Source organism: Sceloporus occidentalis, unplaced genomic scaffold (assembly GCF_023333645.1).
Source record: "Sceloporus occidentalis isolate IW3139 unplaced genomic scaffold, rSceOcc1.0.p SCAF_86, whole genome shotgun sequence".
Classification (NCBI taxonomy): domain Eukaryota; kingdom Metazoa; phylum Chordata; class Lepidosauria; order Squamata; family Phrynosomatidae; genus Sceloporus; species Sceloporus occidentalis.
Window position 1 is genome coordinate 824,985 of NW_028317066.1, and position 21,788 is coordinate 846,772.

Sequence of the window (21,788 nt, forward strand, 5' to 3'; positions counted from 1 at the left end):
ATTTATTTTATCAGAACCAGAACTAAAGAACTAATTTTGGAGAAAAGTTATCAGAAAAGACTAATTGTGGATAAAGAGGAGCTAATGATTTTGAAGGACATTCCTGTGAGAATTTTGAGGAGGAGAGCAGATTATAAACTTTTGACATCATCCCTTAAAAGACAGAATATGCCATACAGGTGGGAAATACCAGAGGGAGTTTCTTTTACCTACAAGAAAAAGAGGTTGAGGATCAACACACAAAGCAAAGCAAAAGATTTCCTGAGAACACTAAAGAAGAACCAATTACCAGAGGAGACAAGTAATTCTAATCAACACTTGGATCATTTAGGAGAAGAAGAAAATCAAAGTGACCAGGGGGACGAAGGAAGTGAGGAAGAGAAAGAAGAAGGAGAAACAGCTAACGAGTTATAAGATAAGTATTTTTTTATTCTCTCCTTTCCTCCTTGCTTAGTTTCTACGAGAGAAAACAGAGATGAAATTTAAGATAATTTCTTGGAACATTAAGCGATTAAATACTCCTATTAAGAGGGAAAAAACTTTCCATCTCTTGAAAAAGGAGAACTGGGATATAATATGTCTCCAGGAATCTCATATAAAAAAATCAGAGATAAATCTATTGAAAAACAAAAGACTAGGAAAAGAATTGATTTTGGCAAATGAAAACGAAAAGAAGGTGTGGTAATATATGTTAAATCAAATATACCATCTAGAGAGATTCTAAAGGATAATGAAGGGAACTACATTGGAGTAGAGGTCAAGGTCGAAAATCGAAAAATATTGATATTAGGTGTGTATGGACCATTGAACAAAAATGACAACTTTTACCCAAATCTAATGAATGACGTTCTGGACTCAAATTATAAAGATATTATTATGATGGGAGATTGGAATGGGGTGCTGAACCCAACCTTGGATAGAAAATCGGGTAAAATAATTTTAAAAAATCAAGGAAAACTACCAACTGCTTTTAAGAACATGATTGATAATTTGGGCCTAATTGATGTATGGAGATATAAATATGATCAAAAAGAAGATTTTACATTCTTTTTCCATAGTCATAAATCACTTTCAAGGATAGACATGTTTTTTATCTCTAAAAATTGGGCTAAAAATATAGTTAATATGAAAACACTGGTAAAATCTATTTCGGATCATAATCCCATTTCAATGGAACTAAAACTAAAGGGAAAATTTTTTTCATGGTGCCTGGATGATAATCTACTAAAAAGGAAAGAAATATTAGAAAAAGCAAAACAAAAAAACCCCACTAGAAAATTACTTTAGAGACAATCTAAATAAAGAAATTGACGAAGATGTTGTTTGGGACGCCAGTAAGGCAGTTATGAGAGGCCTATTTATAAGAGAAAGAAAAAGAGGAACCAAAAAATTGATAAAATTAGTGACGAAATTAAAGAGAGAGAGGAAATTCTAAATAACGATCCAGACAATATAGAAACTGCAAAAGAAATTAAAATTTTACAAAATCAGATATCAATGTGTCTATCAGAGGAAGCGGAAAAGAGGTTGAGATTTACAAAGTAATATTACTTTGAAAATGCAAATAAATCGAGAAGGTGGTTATCTTACAAAACTAAAAAAGAAAGGGAGAAAAACCTGATAACACAAATCAAGTCGGGAGAGGAAACAATAACAGACCAGGGAAAAATAAAAGAAACATTTTATAATTATTTTAAAAATTTATATGACGAACAAGAATTAGAAATAACACAAATAAAAAACGATATTGACAAAATTAATTTTCCTCAACTAGATGAGGATCAGATAAACTTTCTAGAGACACCAATAAGCAAAGAGGAAATTAAAATAGTTATAAAAAAACAGAAAAAATGGAAAGCCCTTGGCCCTGATGGTTTTTCAGCAACATATTACAAAGAATTAGAAGAACAATTAATAGATCCATTGCATAAAATAATGAATGAAATTAATATAAATAATCTCCCAAAAACTTGGAAAGAAGCAAACATTTCACTTATTCTGAAACCGGACAAAGACCCACAAGAAATAAAAAACTACAGACCAATTTCATTGTTAAATGTAGACTACAAAATCTTTACGGCAATATTAGCCAGCAGATTAAAAAAAAATGAGAAATTGGATAGGTGAAAAACAAAATGATTTTTTACTCCAAAGATATTTGAGAAAAAATACAAGAATGATGATTGATATAACTGAACAATACAAACACAAAAAAAAGATAAGGGATTAGCCATTATATTGATAGACATGGAAAAAGCATTTGACAAGGTGAATTGGAATACAATATTTGAAATCTTGAAGAAAGCAGGAATTAAAACTAGATTTATAAATTGGATAAAAGCTATTTACAAAAACCAAGAAGCATGCCTAATCATAAATGGGGAAAAAACAAAACCAGTAAACATCAAACAAGGTACTAGACAAGGTTGTCCTTTGTCCCCCTTATTATTTATTATGGTTATTGAAATACTAATTAAGAAAATTAACCAAAATAAAAAAAATACAAGGAATTGATAATAAAGGAATGGAAATTAAAACATTGGCTTTTGTAGACGATTTGGCTCTTTTCCTGGAAAACCCCTTAGTCAGTATTAAAGAAGTACAAAGTGAATTAAAAGAATTTGAAAAAATATCAGGGTTGAAAATAAATGAAAGTAAATCAAATATGCTAATTAAAAATTTAAATAAATCTGAAGAAAACGAACTAATAAAAATATCAGGATATAAAAAACTAAAAAAGTAAGATATCTAGGAATCGATATTACAACAAATAATGCTGACCTATTTAAGAATAATTATAGTAAATTATGGAGTCAGATTAAAAGGGATTTAGAAAATTGGAAATCTTTAAAACTATCTCTGTTAGGAAGAATAGCTTGTATTAAGATTAATATTTTACAGAAAATATTATTTTTCTATCAAACAATTCCAATTATATTAAAAGATAAATCAATTCATATCTGGCAGAAAGAATTAACAAAATTCGTTTGGATGGAGAAGAAACCCAAGGTACGAATGAAGACGCTACAAGATGCCAGAGAAAGGGGTGGATTAGATGTCCCAGATTTAAAACTTTATTATCAAGCAACATGTCTAGTTTGGGTTAAAGACTGGTGGGAATTAAAAGATAAAAAGCTTTTGAAATTGGAAGGTGAGAGCATAGCTTTTGGATGATGGCATGTGTACTTGTATTATAATAAAGAAAAAGTTGATAAAGAATTCAATAATCATTGTATAAGGAAACCTCCCATTTGGATCTGGAAAAGAGTTAGGAAAAAAATAGGTGAAAAAATTACACTTGAAACTTCCCTTCAAGAAGCGTTCCTCTGGAGAGAAAAAGGACTGACAAAAAATTAGATACAAGGATTTACTAGTTAAAGAGAAAAATGATTTTAGATTTAAAACTGAAGAAGAATTAATAAATCAAAACTACAGTCGGCCCTTCTTATACACGGATTTTTTATACACGGATTTAAGCATACACGGTTTGAAAATGTTCCAAAAAAGTATAAATTTACCTTGATGTTCCATTTTTTATTAGGAATACCATTTTGCTATGTCATTATACTTAATGGGACTTGAGCATACACGGATTTTGTTATACACGGGGGATCTTGGAACCAAACCCCAGCGTATAACGAGGATCCACTGTATAAAATACATTGGTACCTAAGATGGCAATTAAGAAAAAGATTTAAAACGGACCAAAGAGAAAAATCAATAGCGAAGGAAGAGATGTATTTAGAGAGATTATTGAACTTAAGTAATAAAGGACTACTACCAAAACTGTATAAATATCTGTTAAAAATTGATTTGGAAAAAGAAAGCATTAAAAATAATATGATAATTTGGGCCCAGAATGTTGGACATAATATTGAGTTGCAACAATGGGAATATACTTGGAATAAAAGGTTAAAATATACGCGATGCCAAAATATAAAGGAAAATTACTACAAGATGTTTTATAGGTGGTATATGACCCCGGATAAATTGGCTAAAATATATGGTGTAAGGAATGAATGCTGGAAATGCTTAAAAGAAAAAGGAACTTTCTTCCATAGCTGGTGGTCATGCGTAAAAGTTAAAAAATATTGGCAAGAAATACATAAGATAATTTGCAATATATTGGAAATAAAAATGGAATTCAAGCCAGAAATTTACCTGTTAAATATAATAGATGACAATTTGGGGGGGGGGGGGGGACATGGTAGAATAGTTTTTCTTTTAATCACTGCAGCAAGATTAACATTAGCCCATAAGTGGAAGGAGGAAATCATTCCAGATATAAATGATTGGATTGAAAAGATTTATGAATTGGCAGAAATGGACAAACTGACACAACTATTGAAGGACGAAAATCTAGAAGATGTTTACAGAGACTGGGAGAACGTGTTAATATATATACAACAAGGAAGAAACGACTTATTTACAGAAGGGTTTAAAGATTAAGATATATGAATGAATTATATAAGTATTGAATGTTTACTTTAATATATTTATGTTCATATATAGTTATATGAGTATCATAACAATCTATAACCTTACATAAACAAATAAATAAATATTAGAGTAGATAGCCAAAGTTTGGAGTTCAGGCAAGGAGCATCAGACTGAAGTCACAATGGGACAGTCTCAATGCTTCAGGCAAGGAGAATCAGACTGAAGTCACAATGGGACAGGCTCAGGCAAAGAGCATCAGCTGCCCTCAGTTCATCTCTGACATCTTCCTCCTCCACATCTTTGTTATGCCCAAGTTTGTAAGGGCAACCTGTTTAACCTGAGAGCGTGTAATGAAAATTTCTCTTTCTGTGGACTTATTCAGAGCAGGGCTAACACAGATAGTGAGACACCAAATTTGGGTTTAAACACTATACATGCAACATTTATTAAATCACAAAAATAATACAAACATTGATTATAAAGAGCTCTTTCATTCACTCACACATTCATACAATACTCACACACACTTTCCTTCCGCCAGACATTGATCAGTTGTCCTCAAAGACTGGGGATGACATTGTCATCGCGCGGTTGTTGCCAACAAAATTAGGGTGAAAGCCAAGGCTCCTTATACTTTTCTTCTCTCTGGCTTTTGGCTGCTGAAGTCTTGCAATATTGCAGCCCATTACTCAACTTCTTCTTTTTGGGAGGAGACAGCTGTTCAAATAGTCCATGCTGTTCAAAGGCAGGTCGTTCTGTTCAAATCAGTCCATTGTCCTGTCAGTTCCTCTTTATTGCGACTCAGGAGAGGCACTGGTCACAGTTCGACACACCTGAACAGCACCCCGCTTCAGCTTCCAAATTCCTCAGTCTTTCCTCGTCTCAGTTGCCAAATCCCTCCTTCACATCAATGCTCTGCGTGGAACCATCTTGTTTAGTTCTTTAGCTTGTCTTAAAACACCATTCCTTGGTTCTTTGGTTCTTCAGTTTTAGGTTTAAGTCAGACTTCACACATTAGTCTTACATCTTTAACTTGGACACCATCCCCTTCATACAGTCCTTTATTTCCTTTCTGTCTTCCTCCAGTCAATAAACTTCTACCTGGGGTTATTCTTTGCTGGGGCAGGTATCAAGGGACTCCCCCACTGCCAGGTCCCAGGCTATAACTGCCCCCCGGCAGCCTTCCTTTCCCCAGTCTGGGGCCGGAAACCCAAATCCTCCAGTGGTGGCCTGGGAGGTGTGAGCTTCAGGAGGTTTCCCAGTCTTGGGCTTGGCCCTAGTTCCTCTGAAGAAGGCACCTGCTCCTCCACCACCGGGATCTCCAGAACCACCTGGTTCCACAAGAACTCTTCTTGTTCCTGGGTCTCCATTGGATAAAAACTGTGAGACTTTGCAAATGGTGAGATCTAGAGCCAGTCCTATGCTCAAAAAATATAACCCATTTGAAACAAGAGCAGCTTTATTGATGAATCCAGGCAGAAACATCCATTAACACCTTTTTGCAAAGTCTGAAGTCCAAATAAACTTGCTCAAACCCTCCCTAAGCCAGCCCCCAATTCCCAAGCTAAAGCAACACAAGTGGAGGTTGCATAGAAAAAAGGTTGTCTCTACTTCCCTTCCCTTCTCCCAGACAGCCTCACCTTGAAGAGCGGTCTTCCCAAGCTTCACTCCTCCTTGATAACCATCTCCAGCTGCAGCCCCAGCCCCTCTCCAAACACCCTCCTTCATCTAAAAGCCACTCGATCTGTCCTTCTAACATTTCCCCCTACATGCTCTCTATAACCCATCACTCTACACTACCTGCTATGAACTACAACTATAGCTCCTAGTTTAATAACCAAACCCTAATATTTTACTCTTTATGGCAGAACCCTTATACACTGTTTCTGACATGCAATGGGCCAGTCTGAATCCTTCAGGTAAAGAGCACCACCCTGAAGTCACAACAGTACTGTCTCAATCCTTCATCCAAGGAGCATCAGCCTGAGGTCACAATGGGCCAGTCTCAGTGTTTCAGGCAAGAAGCATCAGCCTCAGGTTGCAATGGGCCAGTCTCATTCAGGGAAGGAGCACCAGCCTGAAATCACAATATGTCATGAATATCTTTATTCATGCATTTATTCATTTGGCATTTATGCCATAAAGGTTATAGGTTTAGATTAGAGTTAAGATAGATGGGATTTATGGTGGGTTAAAATAATATGTTTTAATATGTGCTTTAATAGAAGATGCTACAAAGAGGTAGAGAGATCATGGCTAAAGAATGTCCTTGTTTGCTAGGATTGGAATGTGTGGGAATCACCCTTCTAACAGAGGCTGGAGTTTAAAAGACTGGTCTCTGTAAAAGGAGGGGGAACATAGTTATTGGTATCGTTATATTGTATTATGTTGTTATGTGTTTATGCTTATTATATTTTCATATGGTATCATATTAGATTGGGATTGATGGGGTTTCATTTTATATATATATATATATATATATATATATATAGGCGCCTCCGCATACGCGGTCTTTTTATAGGCGGCTTTGAGCATAGGCGCTCAAAGCCGCCGGCGCGCACGGGGCGGAAGGGGCGGCACGTCCCATTCAATTGAATGGGTGCGCGCACCCATTGCACCTTCTGTGCCGCTGCGCACGAGCCCCATTGGAAACAATGGGGCTCGAGCATAGGCGGATTTTTTTATACGCGGAGGGATCCGGAACGGATCCCCCGCATATAATAAGGTTCCACTGTATATATATAGTTAAGCCATAATGTTAATTAAAACTGTTGTGTGGCTGAGTTCTGTGGTCGAAAGCCACAGGTGCAGTGGTTGAGAAAAGGCACATGAGAGCTTAATTGTTTTTAGAAACGTTGCCAGAATCTTGGCTGGGAGGACATTGCGCAGGAAAGGGCTATCCAGTTAATTAGCTTTATTAGTTAATGGGGTGAGGTTGATAAGGTTATAAAAGTGATATATCCATACTTTCATTCCTGACAAAAAAAGTCACTTCTATTACATGTATCTTCTTCAATAAAAGCTATTCCTTTTTCAAAGTACTGCCTTTTGTGTTGCAAGAGGGGCTGCAATTAGGACCCTGACAGATATCTCTCTCCCCTTCCATTCACCCTGCTATCCCAAAAGGGCTGGAGAGCATACCCAACCATCCACAGAACCTTTCTCTGCTCTTGTGTAATGCCAGGTCAGTCAAAAATAAAACACACATAGTCCATGATCTCCTACTGGACCAAGAGGCTGACCTGGCTTGTTTCACGGAGACCTGGCTGGGTGATGAGAGCTCAGCCACCTGGGATCAGGCCTTACCAGCTGGGTTCTCCATCAGTGAGCAGGTAAGGGGACGTCGCTTTGGTCCATAAAGACAATCTTGCTTTGGCCAGGATACCTATCCCTACGATGGACCACATCAAATGTATTTGCCTCAGCTTAAAGACTAGGGAAACTCTGGGGATTCTGTGGGTTTACTGTCCGCCCCGTTCTTTAACAGACTCCCCAGCGGAGCTGACACAACTGTCTTTGTGCTGCTGCTGGATTCGCCTAGGCTTTTAGTCCTGGGTGACCTCAACATCCCCCTGGATGCGCCTCCTCAGCATGTGCAGGGATTGCCAGGGCCTAGATGCTGCTGCTTATTCCGCTGGAGGCCTTTGCAGGAAAGGAAGTTATGCTCTGCGGGTTCAGCAGCCTCCCTTTCCTTCCTTCCTTTGAGGAGACCGCAATAGAGCCCAAGGTGCAGAGCTGGACTCAGGAGGGAAAGGCAGGAAAGGAAGGCTCTGCTTTGGAAATAAAGATCTCTCTGTGTATCCTGTATGCTTGTGTGTGTGTGTGTGTGTGTGTGTGTGTGTGTGTGTGTGTGTATGTGTTTGCCTCTTCTGTTCTCATGGCTGGGAATGATATGAAACCTTTTGATAAATGAACATGTATTGCAATCCTATATATATACATATTATCAGACATAACTCCAGAGAATGTTATCCTTTTGGATGCCAGAAGGTTCCTCTCATTCTCCAGAGCAAGAAGCAACACCTCAGCTGCCTTCTAGAAGATAAAGCAAAAAGGCTTCGAAAACAACTGAAGCCTTGGGCAAGTCACACTCTCTCAGCCTCAGAGGATGGCCATGGGAAACCCACTCTGAAGGAACCTGCCAAGAAAACCCCTTCAGAGACTCCCAAAAGGTCACCATAAGACCTGGAAACAACTGGAAGGCAGACACCAAGAACAACATTGGGAATATAGGTGCAAGCCTTGCCTTGGGAAAGTGTAATGACTGGGCTCCAGTCAATGGAGGTCTTCTTCAGGCAGTAAAAGGAGGTTTATGCAAATGCAGAATGACATCACTGCTACGGAAGGCTCCCTTGACCAATCAGAAGGCAAGATAAAGGTTCTTCTGGAAGCTTCCATGAGAAGGAGATATAAGGCCTGAGAGACCAAGAGACAGTTGGGGGAATTGTGTCGGTTGGAGATCGAGAGAGAGAGAGAGTTAAAGAGCGGATCTTGGAAGTTAGTCTCAGAACTGGACGCTTAGGTTTATTTATTATTTTAATAGCTTGTATGAATTGAATATTATATACTTACAAATATTGTACCTGTAAGATTCTTAATATCTTGTATGACTTATATTTCAGTTATATTTTGTTATTTATAATGAATACCTCCTTAGAGTATCTACTACTCCTTTTACACGTGTTTTGGCTTGGTTGATGCTTGGAAGATCAGTAAAGAAGTAGAAATAAGGTTCCTTAACTGGTCCCAGTGTAGGTTAAGGGAAACCCTTTTATAATTCACTGAATGATGGCAGCGTGATTTAAGGAAGTTAAGGGTCTGCTGGGCTAAGAACCATAATGTCTGAATGTCTCATTAACAATTTGTAAGACACTCTGATAGCCTTTTGCTGAAGAGAGAGGTATAAAACTATTATTATTATATTATTATTATTATTATTATTATTATTATTATTATTATTATTATTATTATTACAGGGCCGCAGTTTGGCTGCTTGGACCACCGGAGATCATCACAGTGAGTCAGTTGGAAAAGCCCATCTCACTCCAGAAAATAAAGGTACTTGAGGAGTTTGCACTCTCCGTCTTTCTGTAATAATAGCTACAAAACTGATGATAGCATTTGGGACATTTAGTCTTTTAATAAAATATGGGGAAATGCGAAAGCGTTGGGAGGGAGGGACTGCCAACAGAATTAGGAGATGCATTGCAGGCTGTGGACAATTTGCAGCCAAGAAAGGTCCAAAACACACGGCAGCAATAGTCCAGTGTGAGAGCGCTTTAACTGCCCTGGCCCAGTGCTAGGGAATCCTGGGAACTGGAGTTTATTGTGGCACCAGAGCTCTCTGACAAAGAAGGCTCAATGTCTCACAAAACTACCTTTCCCAGAATTCCCTAACACTGAGCCAGAGCAGTTAAAGCAGTCACATATTGGATTATTGCTGCAGGTTGTTTTGGATTTAGGTGACCCATTGCAAATCACACCCTCTGAACCTCAGAGGATAGCAATGGCAACCCTCTCTGAAGAAACCTTCCAAGAAGGAAGTTGGCCAGAGTGGTTGGGAGTTCTGGCTCATTAACATCTGGAGAGCAGCATGATGTGTATTTTATTGATTCCTGTTCCCATCCCTTGTAGTAATGTTTTTAACCCTATATTGTAATTGTTTTATCTTGTAAAGTAATGTTTTTAACCTTTGTAAGCCGCCTTGATCATCTCCATGGAAAGGCGGAGTAAAAATAAAAATTATTATTATTATTATTAAGAATACCCCATGATAAGGATGCCTTAGGGTTGCCATAAGGTGGAAATGACTTGAAGACACACATGAAGAAGAGAAAAAAGTCTACAATTATTTCTCAGGTTGTACATGGGAATGGGAAGCAGTGTGGTGCAGTGGTTTGAGTGTTGGCTTACAACTCTGGAGGCCAGGGTCTAGTGCCCCACTCCTCCATGAAACCAGCTGGGCAAGAAGTCACACTCTCTCAGCCTCAGGGAAGGCAATGGCAAACCTCCTCTGAACAACTCTTGCCAAGAAAACCCCAGGAGAGGCTCCCTAGAAGTCGGCAATGACTTGGAGCTACAGCACAAAATACAACACAGCCTCAAGAAAGAGACAGCATGGTTTAGTGGCTGGAGCATTGGACTATGACCCTGGAGACCAGGGTTCGAATGCCCTCTTGGCCATGGAAACCCACTGAGTGACCTTAGGCAAGTAGTCACACTCAGGGAGAGGTCCTTGCAAAACCACTTCTGGACAAATCTTGCCAAGAAAAGCCTGCAAAGGGCTTCCCTTAGGGTTGACATGTCAGAAACAACAAGAGAAGTAACACTACTAAGGGGGCTTAGTCACACCTCAAAATCCAGATAGGTAGAAAGAAAAAGAAAGAAAGAAAGAAAGAAAGAAAGAAAGAAAGAAAGATGGGAGTTGTAGTCCTAGTTCAGAGGGATTGGAGGGGCCTTACTACAGGGCAGGACCCCTCCTCTTTCTGGCATTGTGGATGCTGGGACATCCAGTCCAGGAAATACACTGTAAATCCCATTGGCAAGAGAAAAGGCTGCTACTGCCTTTCAGATCCAGTTTGCCCCAAATCCTTTATGAGGCCAGAAACCCCTTTGTTAGGAAGCGAACCCCGAATATCTCAGGAAGGCTCTCTATCTCTCAAGGCCCCCTCCCTCCAGGACTTCCTTCCTCTCTTCCCTTCAGTCTCTCTCTCTCCCCTGAAGGCCTCAAACTGCCAACTGCCAAGCGCTGAGGCAGAGGCAGCCATTTTTTGTTCTGGTGGCCATTTGTGTTCTGGTGGCCATTTTGTGTTCCATCGATCATTTTGTGTTCCGGTGGCCAACCTTCTCTGAGGCCTCAGTTGAACAGAGGCTTCTCTTTCTCTCCTGAGGCTCCAGAGTCAGAAGGAGGCCAAAAGGAAGGAAGTCTGTCTCTTGGTGTGTCTTTTGTGTCTCTTTTCTGAGAGGGTTTTCTTACACAGCTCTTCTCCTTCTGGGGAACATGGGTTTTAAAAGGGATTCAGAAATGGGGAGGATAGTTTTAATACAAGCCTTATTCTTCTTCTTCAGAAACATCGGGCTTTGGCTCCTAAGAGGAGGCTAGTACCCCAAAAAAGGCGTAAAGTGGCTCCTTTGGGAGGTTTTAAAAGTCTCCTCAGTTTCCTTATTAATAGTTTTTCAGGAAAGAAGGAAGGAGACAGATCAGAATAACTCATATTACCAAGAATGAAACAAACAAACATACAATCAAAGAACAACAAGAAGAATAAGGATTAGACAGAAAAAAAACTCCTTATTTTTTAAAAAAGCTAAACCATTTTTAACAAGATAAAAATTCGACTTGGGTGCTTCTATCCTTTTACAACCAACTCAGGCTTTATCTGCATTATAGAAATAATCTGGATCGAAACCTTTTTAACTCTCCTGGTTCTGTCCTATGGAATCCTGGGATTTGTAGTTTGTTGTGGCATGAGAGCTCTCTGGCAGAGAAGGCTAAGTGTCCGAAAGGTAAAATCCCAGGATTCCATAGCACTGAGTAGTTAAAGTAGTGTCAAAGTGCCTTATTTCTATAGTGCGGATGCAGCCTTCTTGGGAATGGGGCAGATGCTGGGGAAAAGAGGAGGAATGCAGAAGGAAAGGAGGATGGACGGACAGACGGAGGGCCACCTGTAGCTGGACTGGTCTCCCTGAACGGTCAAGACCTGAACTGAGTTGTGGACGATGGGCACTCTTGATATCAATATTAATATCTGTCACTATTGTGCAATAGTGAACAATTAAGCAGGGGATCAGATTCCTCCTTTCAATAGCATCAGGAAAATGTTTAGGTGTTGTTAAGGTTTGGAAGTCCTATTTGGGGACTTTTTGTGTTCTCACAGCCATCGGGTGCCATCAGGAATACTTTTCTTTAGGATCAGAAATCCTGTTTGGGGTCCCTTCCGACTTTAGGGCCCTTTCATCGCCCATTTTGTGTTCTCTCAAGGCCTCAAACTGCCAACTGCCAAACACTGAGAATCAAGAGGCCATTTTGTGTTCTGGAAGCCATTTTGTGCTGCTTGTGACTGTGGGGAATAATGTTCCAGAACCTTCTCTGAGGCCTCAGTTGAACAGAGGCTTCTCTTTCTCTCCTGAGGCTCCAGAGTCAGAAGGAGGCCAGGCTCCTTGGGCCAAAAGGAAGGAAGTGTGTCCCTTTGTGCCTTGGGCCCTCCATTTTGGGGCAAAGGAAGGAAGGAAGGAAGGAAGGAAGGAAGGAAGGAAGGAAGGAAGGAAGGAAGGGGTCTGTGGGGGGGTCTGAGGAAGGGGAGGCAGGAGACTCAGGGCCAGTGGGAAGGCTGGGCTTTGGAAGCAGGGAGAGAGAGGTGGGGAAAGAAGCCCTCCCTTTGGGCCCTAGCTGGGGAGGGTCCCACCGGTCCTTGCCTCCCCCTTTGGGAAAGGCAACCCCCTCAGCCCCCTGGACTCACTCCTGCCTCTCATTTCTAGGGCTGGGACTCAGAGGAGTTTCCTAGGCATTGTCACCTTCTGTCCTCCATGGCCATTGGCACTGACCCCTTTTCCCATTGCCTTCCCTCCCTCAGCCCTGTGGACCTCCTCCGCATTCAGAGCAACCATTCTCTACTGCTGAGGAGACGGCCTCTGACCCAGGGAAGCTCCAGCCATAAAGGACTGCAGAAGAGACCTTTCTGGGGCTGCAGGAATCAGGTTCTTTATACTGAAGGTAGGCCTTTATTCCTGGAGCTGGAAGAGGATCTTTGTTTAAATGTTTCAGTCCAGGATTATGTGGAAAGGTTGCAGCTGAGAGAGTGAGTCCATGCTTTGTAGGCATAAAGCCCCCAATTCCATCTCTAGCACCATTGTCTTCCCAGAAGGTGGAAGTGAGATTTCCAGACCTCAGACACACAGTTCGCCAGTGAGCCCTTTTTATGGGGACTGTGTGTGTACACGTTGTTTACTAGAGCTTTGTGAGATATTAGTTTCACTGGGTTTACATACATCTTCACTTCCCTCAAATGAGCATAATCTAGGGTGCAATGTTCAGTCATAAGCCTATACATTTATACATTTTTGTTATATCAAATGCAACACATTCAGCAGTGTGCATCTTTTTCAAAAATATACAAGGAAAAGTGAAGAAATTGTGGATTTTACAATAGATCCATTCAGAAACAATGCAGACAAATGTACATGCCTAAATTTCTATGTGGCTTTAGCAAGCAGAGGGAGGAGGTGCACACCTCATGCTCCTGCCATGACTGACATAGACAAACACAGCAGTTAAGCTTAGAGAAATAGTCTCATTTGAAAAAATGAAATAATTATTTTGACCAGTGTCTAAATGGGAAGGGGGCCATGATGATGGGAGGGCATGGATCAGATCTGTAAGGTAATTCATGTCTCATTCAGCCCAAGAGCTAGAGCTTCTCCACCTGGGACATAAAGCAGGTCCTCCTCCTCCTCCTCTCTGTGAAAGAGAAGTCAGATTCTCATCAGTCATGACGACACAGCATGAAAAATTTGTATTCCTGAATTCAAAATCTGAGGAGTCCTGAATCCTGTTGGTTAACTGTCGAGAGTAGACCCATTAAACCCATAAGTGACTGGTGAGTCAACATATAAATAAATCAAACTGATTCAGTGATTCTACTCTGATCAGGACTAGGCATAGGATACAGGCTAGGATTTAGGTCTGCATGTGGCTGGAACAGGATATTCCCAGGTCAAGATGAACAGGTAACAGTGTGGAAAATGGGCATTCTCCACATGGGCAGAGAAACTCTCAGAATTGTGACTTCTCTGCATGCAGAAGTCTGCCATAGGAATTGGGTGCTCCCTTTCCATCAGCTCAATCCTCTGGTGCCCCCTGATCCTGGGAGAAGGGCTGGATCCCATGGAAGGGGAAAAACTTGAGAAGATAGAGCTCCTTTCCTGCCCTTCCTGACGAGGGGCCTCCCTGGGGAAGGGACAGTTGTAGACCCATTCCACCCAGAGCAACACTGGAGCATAGAGAGTTCTGCTGGTTTGGCCATTGGGAGAATGAGGAACCACCAGGCCAGACAGCCTGACCCAGCAGAACCTTCTATGCTCCAGTGTTGTTCCGGGTGGAATCAGGCTACTGGATGTGAGGTATTAAGGAAGCATCCAACTGTGTTTCTGTAGTCAGAAGCAAAATGAAGACATGTTTCTCTGAGGGCCACTGTGGACCTCTGCAGGTTTCAGCAGATAATGCACTCATTTCACATCTAGATATGAGGAAATAGTCAGGACTTTTTCCAGTTCCCATCCCCTGATCCCCAGCTACTCTCACAAGGCATGGAGTACCTGTTGTGTAGGGGAGCTGCAGTGAGTCTTCTAGGTCCAGGGGGCTTTGGTTGGTGCAGAGGGAGAAAGGCGATGCCTCGGCCCAAAGGAGTCATTCGTTACCTGCCTATGTCCCCAGTAGGATGCTGATCTCTGACTTTGAGTGCTGCAGGGTTTCTTGCTAAACCAAGCCTTACCCTGGTCTCTTTTCTCAGGAACTTCATCTCGACCCTCTTGACACAGTGTTGGAACATCGTTTGCTGGAAGTGACCCAAGTACAAGGCCACCAGGATCCCCTGCCCACCTAATGGCCAACACAAAGGACAAGCAGAGAGAGTTGGGCTCCAACAGAAAGAGGCTACCAAGGTACAAAAACTCTTTGGTAAGTTGCCATCCTGACTATTAGTTTCATATGTGTCATTGCTGGACCGGCTCATGAAAGCAAGCGGAGAACATCCTGTCCCAGTGTGGCAGAGAGAGTCCTGGTTAATCCTCTGTCACCTCATTTTTTCAGGGGCTTAGAAAATGTCCTATTTCTCTCTCCTCCTCCCACTTTCCCCCTTCTCCTCAGGTCAGCTCAGTTGCTGCAAAGTACATTCCAGGTTCAGAAGAGTCTGCAGCCCATCAACGCAAAAGAGGGGAGAGGGGAGGAGAAAAGTGGGCAGGGTCTTGCCATTGCCAGGAGTCTCCACCAAAAGCAAAATGCTGTACCCTTCCTCACTTGAGTGATATTTATCATTAATAATTTTAGCCATATTGATCCCCTTCTGGTGTTGCTTGTCGACATGTGTCTTGCTTTCCCAATCTGTGAAATGCTGGGGGATATGGAAGAATATCTCTGGACCTAAATTGAGGGTGGGCCCAGTGGCCCTCAAGCCCAGAGTACTCCCCAGAAGTTCTTTTTAAAAATGAAATTAGGTGAGATGTGGCTAAATGTACTATAATTTATTGGTTATTAAATGTACTATACATGTTGGGATAGTCAGTACCCTAATCAATCAATAATATCCCAGAAATGGCCTAAATTATATTCTTTATTATGTTGTATATTATATTGAAAAAATTTGAGACAAACTGGATCTCTACCTGGACCGGGGGAGCCTTGAAACAGTGGTACACGCTCTGGTAACCTCTCGACTTGATTTCTGTAATGCGCTCTACATGGGGCAACCCTTGTACCAAACTCGGAAGCTTTAGTTGGTTCAGAATATGGCAGCCAGGCTGGTCACTGGTTCTTCCAGGGTCAGCCACATAACACCTATCTTGAAAGATCTGCATTGGCTGCCTATTCGCTTCCGGGCGCAATACAAGGTGTTGGTCGCGACCTATAAAGCCCTAAATGGCTTGGGCCCAGAGTACTTGGAGGACCGCCTCTCCCCATATAATCCGCCCCGCACACTTAGGTCAGGAGGGAGACACTTCTGCGAGTTCCTGTGACGAGATTGGTAATAACAGCGCAGAGGGCTTTTTCAGTCGCTGCCCCGCAGTCCTGGAACTCTCTCCCTATCGAGCTCCGCTCAGCCCTCTCCCTTGAGTCCTTTAAGAAGAATTTGAAGACCCATTTGTTTCGGCAAGCTTTCCCTACCATGTCCTGAATTATCTGCTCCTGTAATGATGTTTGATCGTGTTTTAGCTAGGGGGTTTTATTGATGTTTTTATTGGTCTTAAGTTAGGAATGAATGATGGCTTTTATGATGTTGTATGGTTTTATCTTGGGGGGTTCCTATGTTACATAATGTATTGTTATTGTTTTGTTATTATTGTTAACCGCCGTGATCATTGGAACGGCAGTATATAAATAAACCTTCATTCATTCATTCATTCATTCATTCATTCATTCAAAGGCTGTAGCTTTTTGCTTTCTTGCAGAATTTAAAGTTTATTTCCTGGACTGAATTCTGAATTGTTGAAACAATATTTGTGATGCACCATGTCTGGATAAGGGCTATTTTCTGTTGCAGGTGACCTTTGCAGATGTGGCGATATATTTCACTGAAGAGGAATGGAAACTGTTGACGAAAAAGCAGAAACTTATGTACAGTTCTGTGATGATGGAGAGTTATGAGAATGTGGCCTCTGTGGGTAAGGAACCTGAATCCATTGCCCTTCCTGTGAAGACTGAGGGCCCTTTCATAATTCACTGTCAGAGCGCTATGATTCCACTTTAGAATTATAGAATCAAAGAGTTGAAATAGACCACAAGGACCATCCGGTTCACTCTTCTGCCATGCAGGAATAGACATTCAAAGCACCCCCGAGAGATGGCTATCCAGCCTCTGTTTAAAGACCTCCAAAGAAAGAGACTCCACCAAACTCTGAGGGAGTATATTCCACTGTTGAAGAGCTCTTACTCTCAGGAAGTTCCTCCTAAAGTTTAAGTGGAATCTCTTGTCCCTGTGGCTTGCATCCATTGTTCCATGTCCTTTTCTCTGGAATAGCAGAAAGCAAGCCTGCTCCATCCAGAATATCACATCTCTTCAAATATTTGAACAGGGCTATCATATCCACTCTTAACCTTCTCTTCTCCAAGCTAAACATATCCAGCTCCCTAAGTCGTTCCTCAGAGAGCATGGTTTCCAGACCGTTCACCATTTTGGTTTCCTTCTTCTGGACATGCTCCAGCTTCTCAACATCTATTTGAATTGTGGTGCCCAGAACTGGACACAGGATTATTGCAAGTGAGCCCTGACCAAAACAGAATAGAGTGGCACTATTACTTCCCCAGATCTTGACACTATACTCCTATTGATACAGCCTAGGATCACATTGGCCTTTTTAGCTGCTGCATCACACTGTTGACACATGTTCAACTTGTGCTCGGCTACCATTCCTAGTTCCTTTTCACACGTAATTTAATTGCCTTAACAACCTCCTGTGGAATAGTGGAATTTCTAGTTTATTGTTCTCCACTTTGTAATGTTTCTAATTATCGAATCCTAAACTGCGAGTTCTGGAATTTTGTGGGAAGGAGCCATGGAGATTAATGCTTTTTGCCCTTAAATGGTCCTCAGCCCATTCCTGAGCATGTTTCCTGGCTTTTGTGGCCCCTCTTCCAGCCTTTTGAGGCTCTGGAGAGGCTTTCTGGGGAACAGGCATCCTTTGGCCCTGCAATGGATCAGAGAGGGCCCAACAGTGGCAAAATGGCCTCCACTTTCCCAAAGGGATGCTGTGGGATATTGAGGGGCAAAACATTATTCCATATTTTTAGGTGACACAATGTGAGGTTGCCTCTGAGATCCCCTGGGAGCCAATGTAATCCCCACCCCCAATAGTAATCCATCCCAGTCTTGGAGATGCCTTAAAGCTGTTTTAAGGCGCCTCTCTGGCATCTGACCCTCACCAAAATTGGAATCCAGGTCCCAGCCCCCTTGTTCTCCCTTTCCTAATACATTATTTGTATATTGATTATCCTGCCTTTCTCAACAAATGGGCTTCAAGGTGTCCCTTTTATGCATCACACACACTATGTGGGTGTGTTTCTGTCTGTGATAGAGAGATGAAGGGAATGTGAAAAACAGAAAAGCGGGAAAGAGATGCTCAAGGTGAGATGCTGAAGCAGTGCAGATGGGCAAGAGGGAAGGTTGGAGAGCGGATGAAGAAAAGGAAGGAGATCAGGCCCTTGGGAGCCAGGAGGGGAAGGCAGGAGCAAAGCCAGGATCTCCTAGCTCTGTGCGGAGAGGAAGGACCTCTGGGAAGGACCAGGAGAGGGGCCTTGGGGATTGCGAAGCAGGTACCAACTTCACAGATTTTAAGAACTGGTTTGAGTGAACTGTGAGAACATGGCTCAGGCCTTGTTTTCAGACATATTAAGGAGCTCCATATTGCAGTTATCAGCAATGTCTATGAAGAGAGGAAAGTTGACATAAAAATTCATTTTTCGCTAATGTTTCTTTTCCTACTTAAGCTTCCTTAGCTCCATGGTTGATTCAAGAAGTCCTTTGTTACCCAAACTGCTCGAGTCTAGGGAGGATACCTGCAAGTGCTATCTATGCTTTTAGAGGAATTAGCTGAATAGAACGAAATAGTTTTACTGGGGCAATAGTGACCTCTGGACTCAGCCAAGCTATAGCAGGTCCTGAATCAAACAAATATCCAGAGGGATTTGAAGTAGGTTTTTGTGTTTTATTTAGGGGGAAAGCAAAACACAGACACATACAAATAAGTGTTCATACACACATGCAAGAACTAGGTAACAAAGATGGGTGTGGTGAATAGATGTAAGGCTTTGTTAATGGTGATACGTTATCTATCCAGATCTTTCTTCCAATTGCTGAGGATTTGGAGTGGGAAGAGGTCAGTAGTTCCCGCGACAATTGGGGTTGGTGAGTGCATGGAGGTGCTTAGCCAAGAAAACAAACAGTGTCTGTCTGTAACTGGACTGACACTGAAGAACAGCAAGTCTGGGCTGATATTTATTAGTGAAATTGGTGCTTGGGGGCAGAAACCAAGGGTTCAGAAAGGTTTATATCACTTTAGAATATTTCCTGTGTGGGGGAAGAATGGTTTGAAACCGAATTGAATTCAGTGGGTGTTTGATGCAAATGCCTGAGACAAAAGGGATTAGCACACTGAATCTCAGGTCCTTGTTGGCTCTGAATTTTGATTGCGTTCACAAGCCAATGTACATTGCAATCTGAGGTGATGCACCCAGATGCAGCTCAAAAATAACATAGCAGAGTACAGAAGCAAGTATCTAGATATAGGCGTTGGCAATGACTGAACACTTTTCACACTAAAAATAAGGCACAAACACAGTTGATTTCCTCGAAATCCTTGGAGGTTCTCTCTCTTGAGTTGCAAAACAATACAAATATTTGCAAGCTCTCCTCTCCGACTTCCATCAACTTCACCGTCTCCTGAACACACAACTCCAATCCAATCCACATGTGAGCTGCATACTGTATTGGTTGGGAGTCATCTCCTGGTGCCAAACAGCATGAAATGACCTCAGCAGTTAGCTACCATCATGCCTTGGGCTCTGACTCAGGACTCTATGGCAGTCTCACAGGATATGATGCCAGCTGTCAATCAAAGTATTTTTGCACATATTTAATTGAATTTTTTTAACAGTCCTTTGACTATCTTCTTCTACTGATTCCCTCAAGGCAGTCCCCATTCTTTCCTAGCTCCTATGAGTAAAGATGCAACCGTTCAATGGATTTAGGGGCATAAGCAGCAGGGTCATGCTTGGGTTATTCACAGCAACTTTATTAAATGGGGCAACACCCTCCTCTCTTAACTCTGATTTTCAGTCTTGTCTGTCATTGTCCTTCTTTACAGAAAAACATTTGATTCATGAGAGAGTCCACAGAAGAAAGAAGTCACACAAATGCCAGCATTGTAGGAAACGTTTTGCTTACAAATCAATCCTTGTCATGCATCAGAGAGTCCACACTGGAGAGAAGCCATACAAATGCCAGCATTGTGGGAAATGTTTTTCTTGGAAATCATACCTAGTGAGACATCAGAGAATCCACACAGGAGAGAAGCCATACAAATGCCAGCATTGTGGGAAAGTTTTTTTTCGGAAGTCTCACCTAGTGAGACATCAGAGAGTCCACACAGGAGAGAAGCCATACAAATGCCAGCATTGTGGGAAATGTTTTTCTCGGAAGTCACACCTAGTGATACATCAGAGAGTCCACACAGGAGAGAAGCCATACAAATGCCAGCATTGTGGGAAATGTTTTTCTCGGAAGTCACACCTAGTGATACATCAGAGAGTCCACACAGGAGAGAAGCCATACAAATGCCAGCATTGTGGGAAATGTTTTTCTTCAAAGTCAGACCTAGTGAAACATCAGAGAATCCACACAGGAGAGAAGCCATACAAATGCCAGCATTGTGGGAAAGTTTTTTTTCGGAAGTCTCACCTAGTGAGACATCAGAGAGTCCACACAGGAGAGAAGCCATACAAATGCCAGCATTGTGGGAAAGGTTTTTCTTGGAAGTCAGACCTAGTGACACACCAGAGAATCCACACAGGAGAGAAGCCATACAAATGCCAGCATTGTGGGAAATGTTTTTCTTCAAAGTCAGACCTAGTGAAACATCAGAGAATCCACACAGGAGAGAAGCCATACAAATGCCAGCATTGTGGGAAAGGTTTTTCTGCCAAGTCAGCCCAAGTGAAACATGAGAGAGGCCACACAGGAGAGAAGCTACAGAAATCCCAGTAATGAACTAACATTATATTTGTCAAGAAGGAGTACAAAGAATATATTTTTAATCCTGTCGTAATAAGAAAAGGCCCTTATTATTTTGTTCGCTTTGTCTGTTCATATATCTGTTTGTGTTTTAAAGTCATATTTGTTTAGTTTAGATTTTAATTGCTAATATTATAGGTAATTGCTTTGGGTTGTATATTTGTCGTGGATTGTGGATTGTGGTATAGGTTAGGTAGATGAGGGGTGGGATTTGTTGCAGCTGGATAGAATAGTTACGGGAATGATATCTTTTGCAAAGTGTGAGATGTTGTTTGAAGAAAAATTTGGGGTATTAAGAGAAAGGGCTAGTTTCTGGGAATGGCAAAGGGGGCCTTGTTACCTGTGGGGCATAGACTGTGGGAATTGGGGGTAAGGCTAGGTTTGGAAGAGGGTGATGTTGAACGTTTGGGGTTTTAATGTATTGTTTGGATTGGAGTGGGCAGTTCTGGCTTAAACACTGGATTTCTGTGTGTTCTCAATAAAGTTCTTTGCTATTTCAACACATTGGACTCTTTGATGCACAGAAGTTCTGAATTTGCCCAAAACTGATCCTTTCTTCTCTCCTCAGTCCTCAGCTCCATTCCCAGCCATAAGAACAGAAGGGGCACACACACACATACGTGCACAAAAACACACAAACATACAGGATACACAGAGAGAGCTATATTTCAAAACTAGAGCCTTCCTTTCCTGGCTTTCCCTCCTGAGTCCAGCTCTGCACCTTGGACTCCATTGCGATCTCCTCAAAGAAAGAAATGAGGGAAGGAAGGGGAGGCTGCTGAACCTCTGGTACATACCTTCCTTTCCCGCAAAAGTCGCCAGCAGAATAAGCAGCAGCATCTAGGCCCT

The 21,788-nt window shown here is 41.7% G+C and overlaps 1 protein-coding gene across 1 annotated transcript in view; it reads left to right on the forward strand.

Annotated features, from left to right (window-relative positions):
- The window catches only part of LOC149284964 (uncharacterized), a 33,899-nt gene extending 12,526 nt beyond the window's left edge, over positions 1-21,373 (forward strand). The window contains exon 3 of the mRNA XM_089495899.1: positions 20,118-21,373. Within this exon, the coding sequence (XP_089352025.1) occupies positions 20,118-20,912 (795 nt within the window). The 3' untranslated portion in view covers positions 20,913-21,373. The remainder of the gene's footprint in view (positions 1-20,117) is intronic.
- Positions 21,374-21,788: the final 415 nt, after the last annotated feature.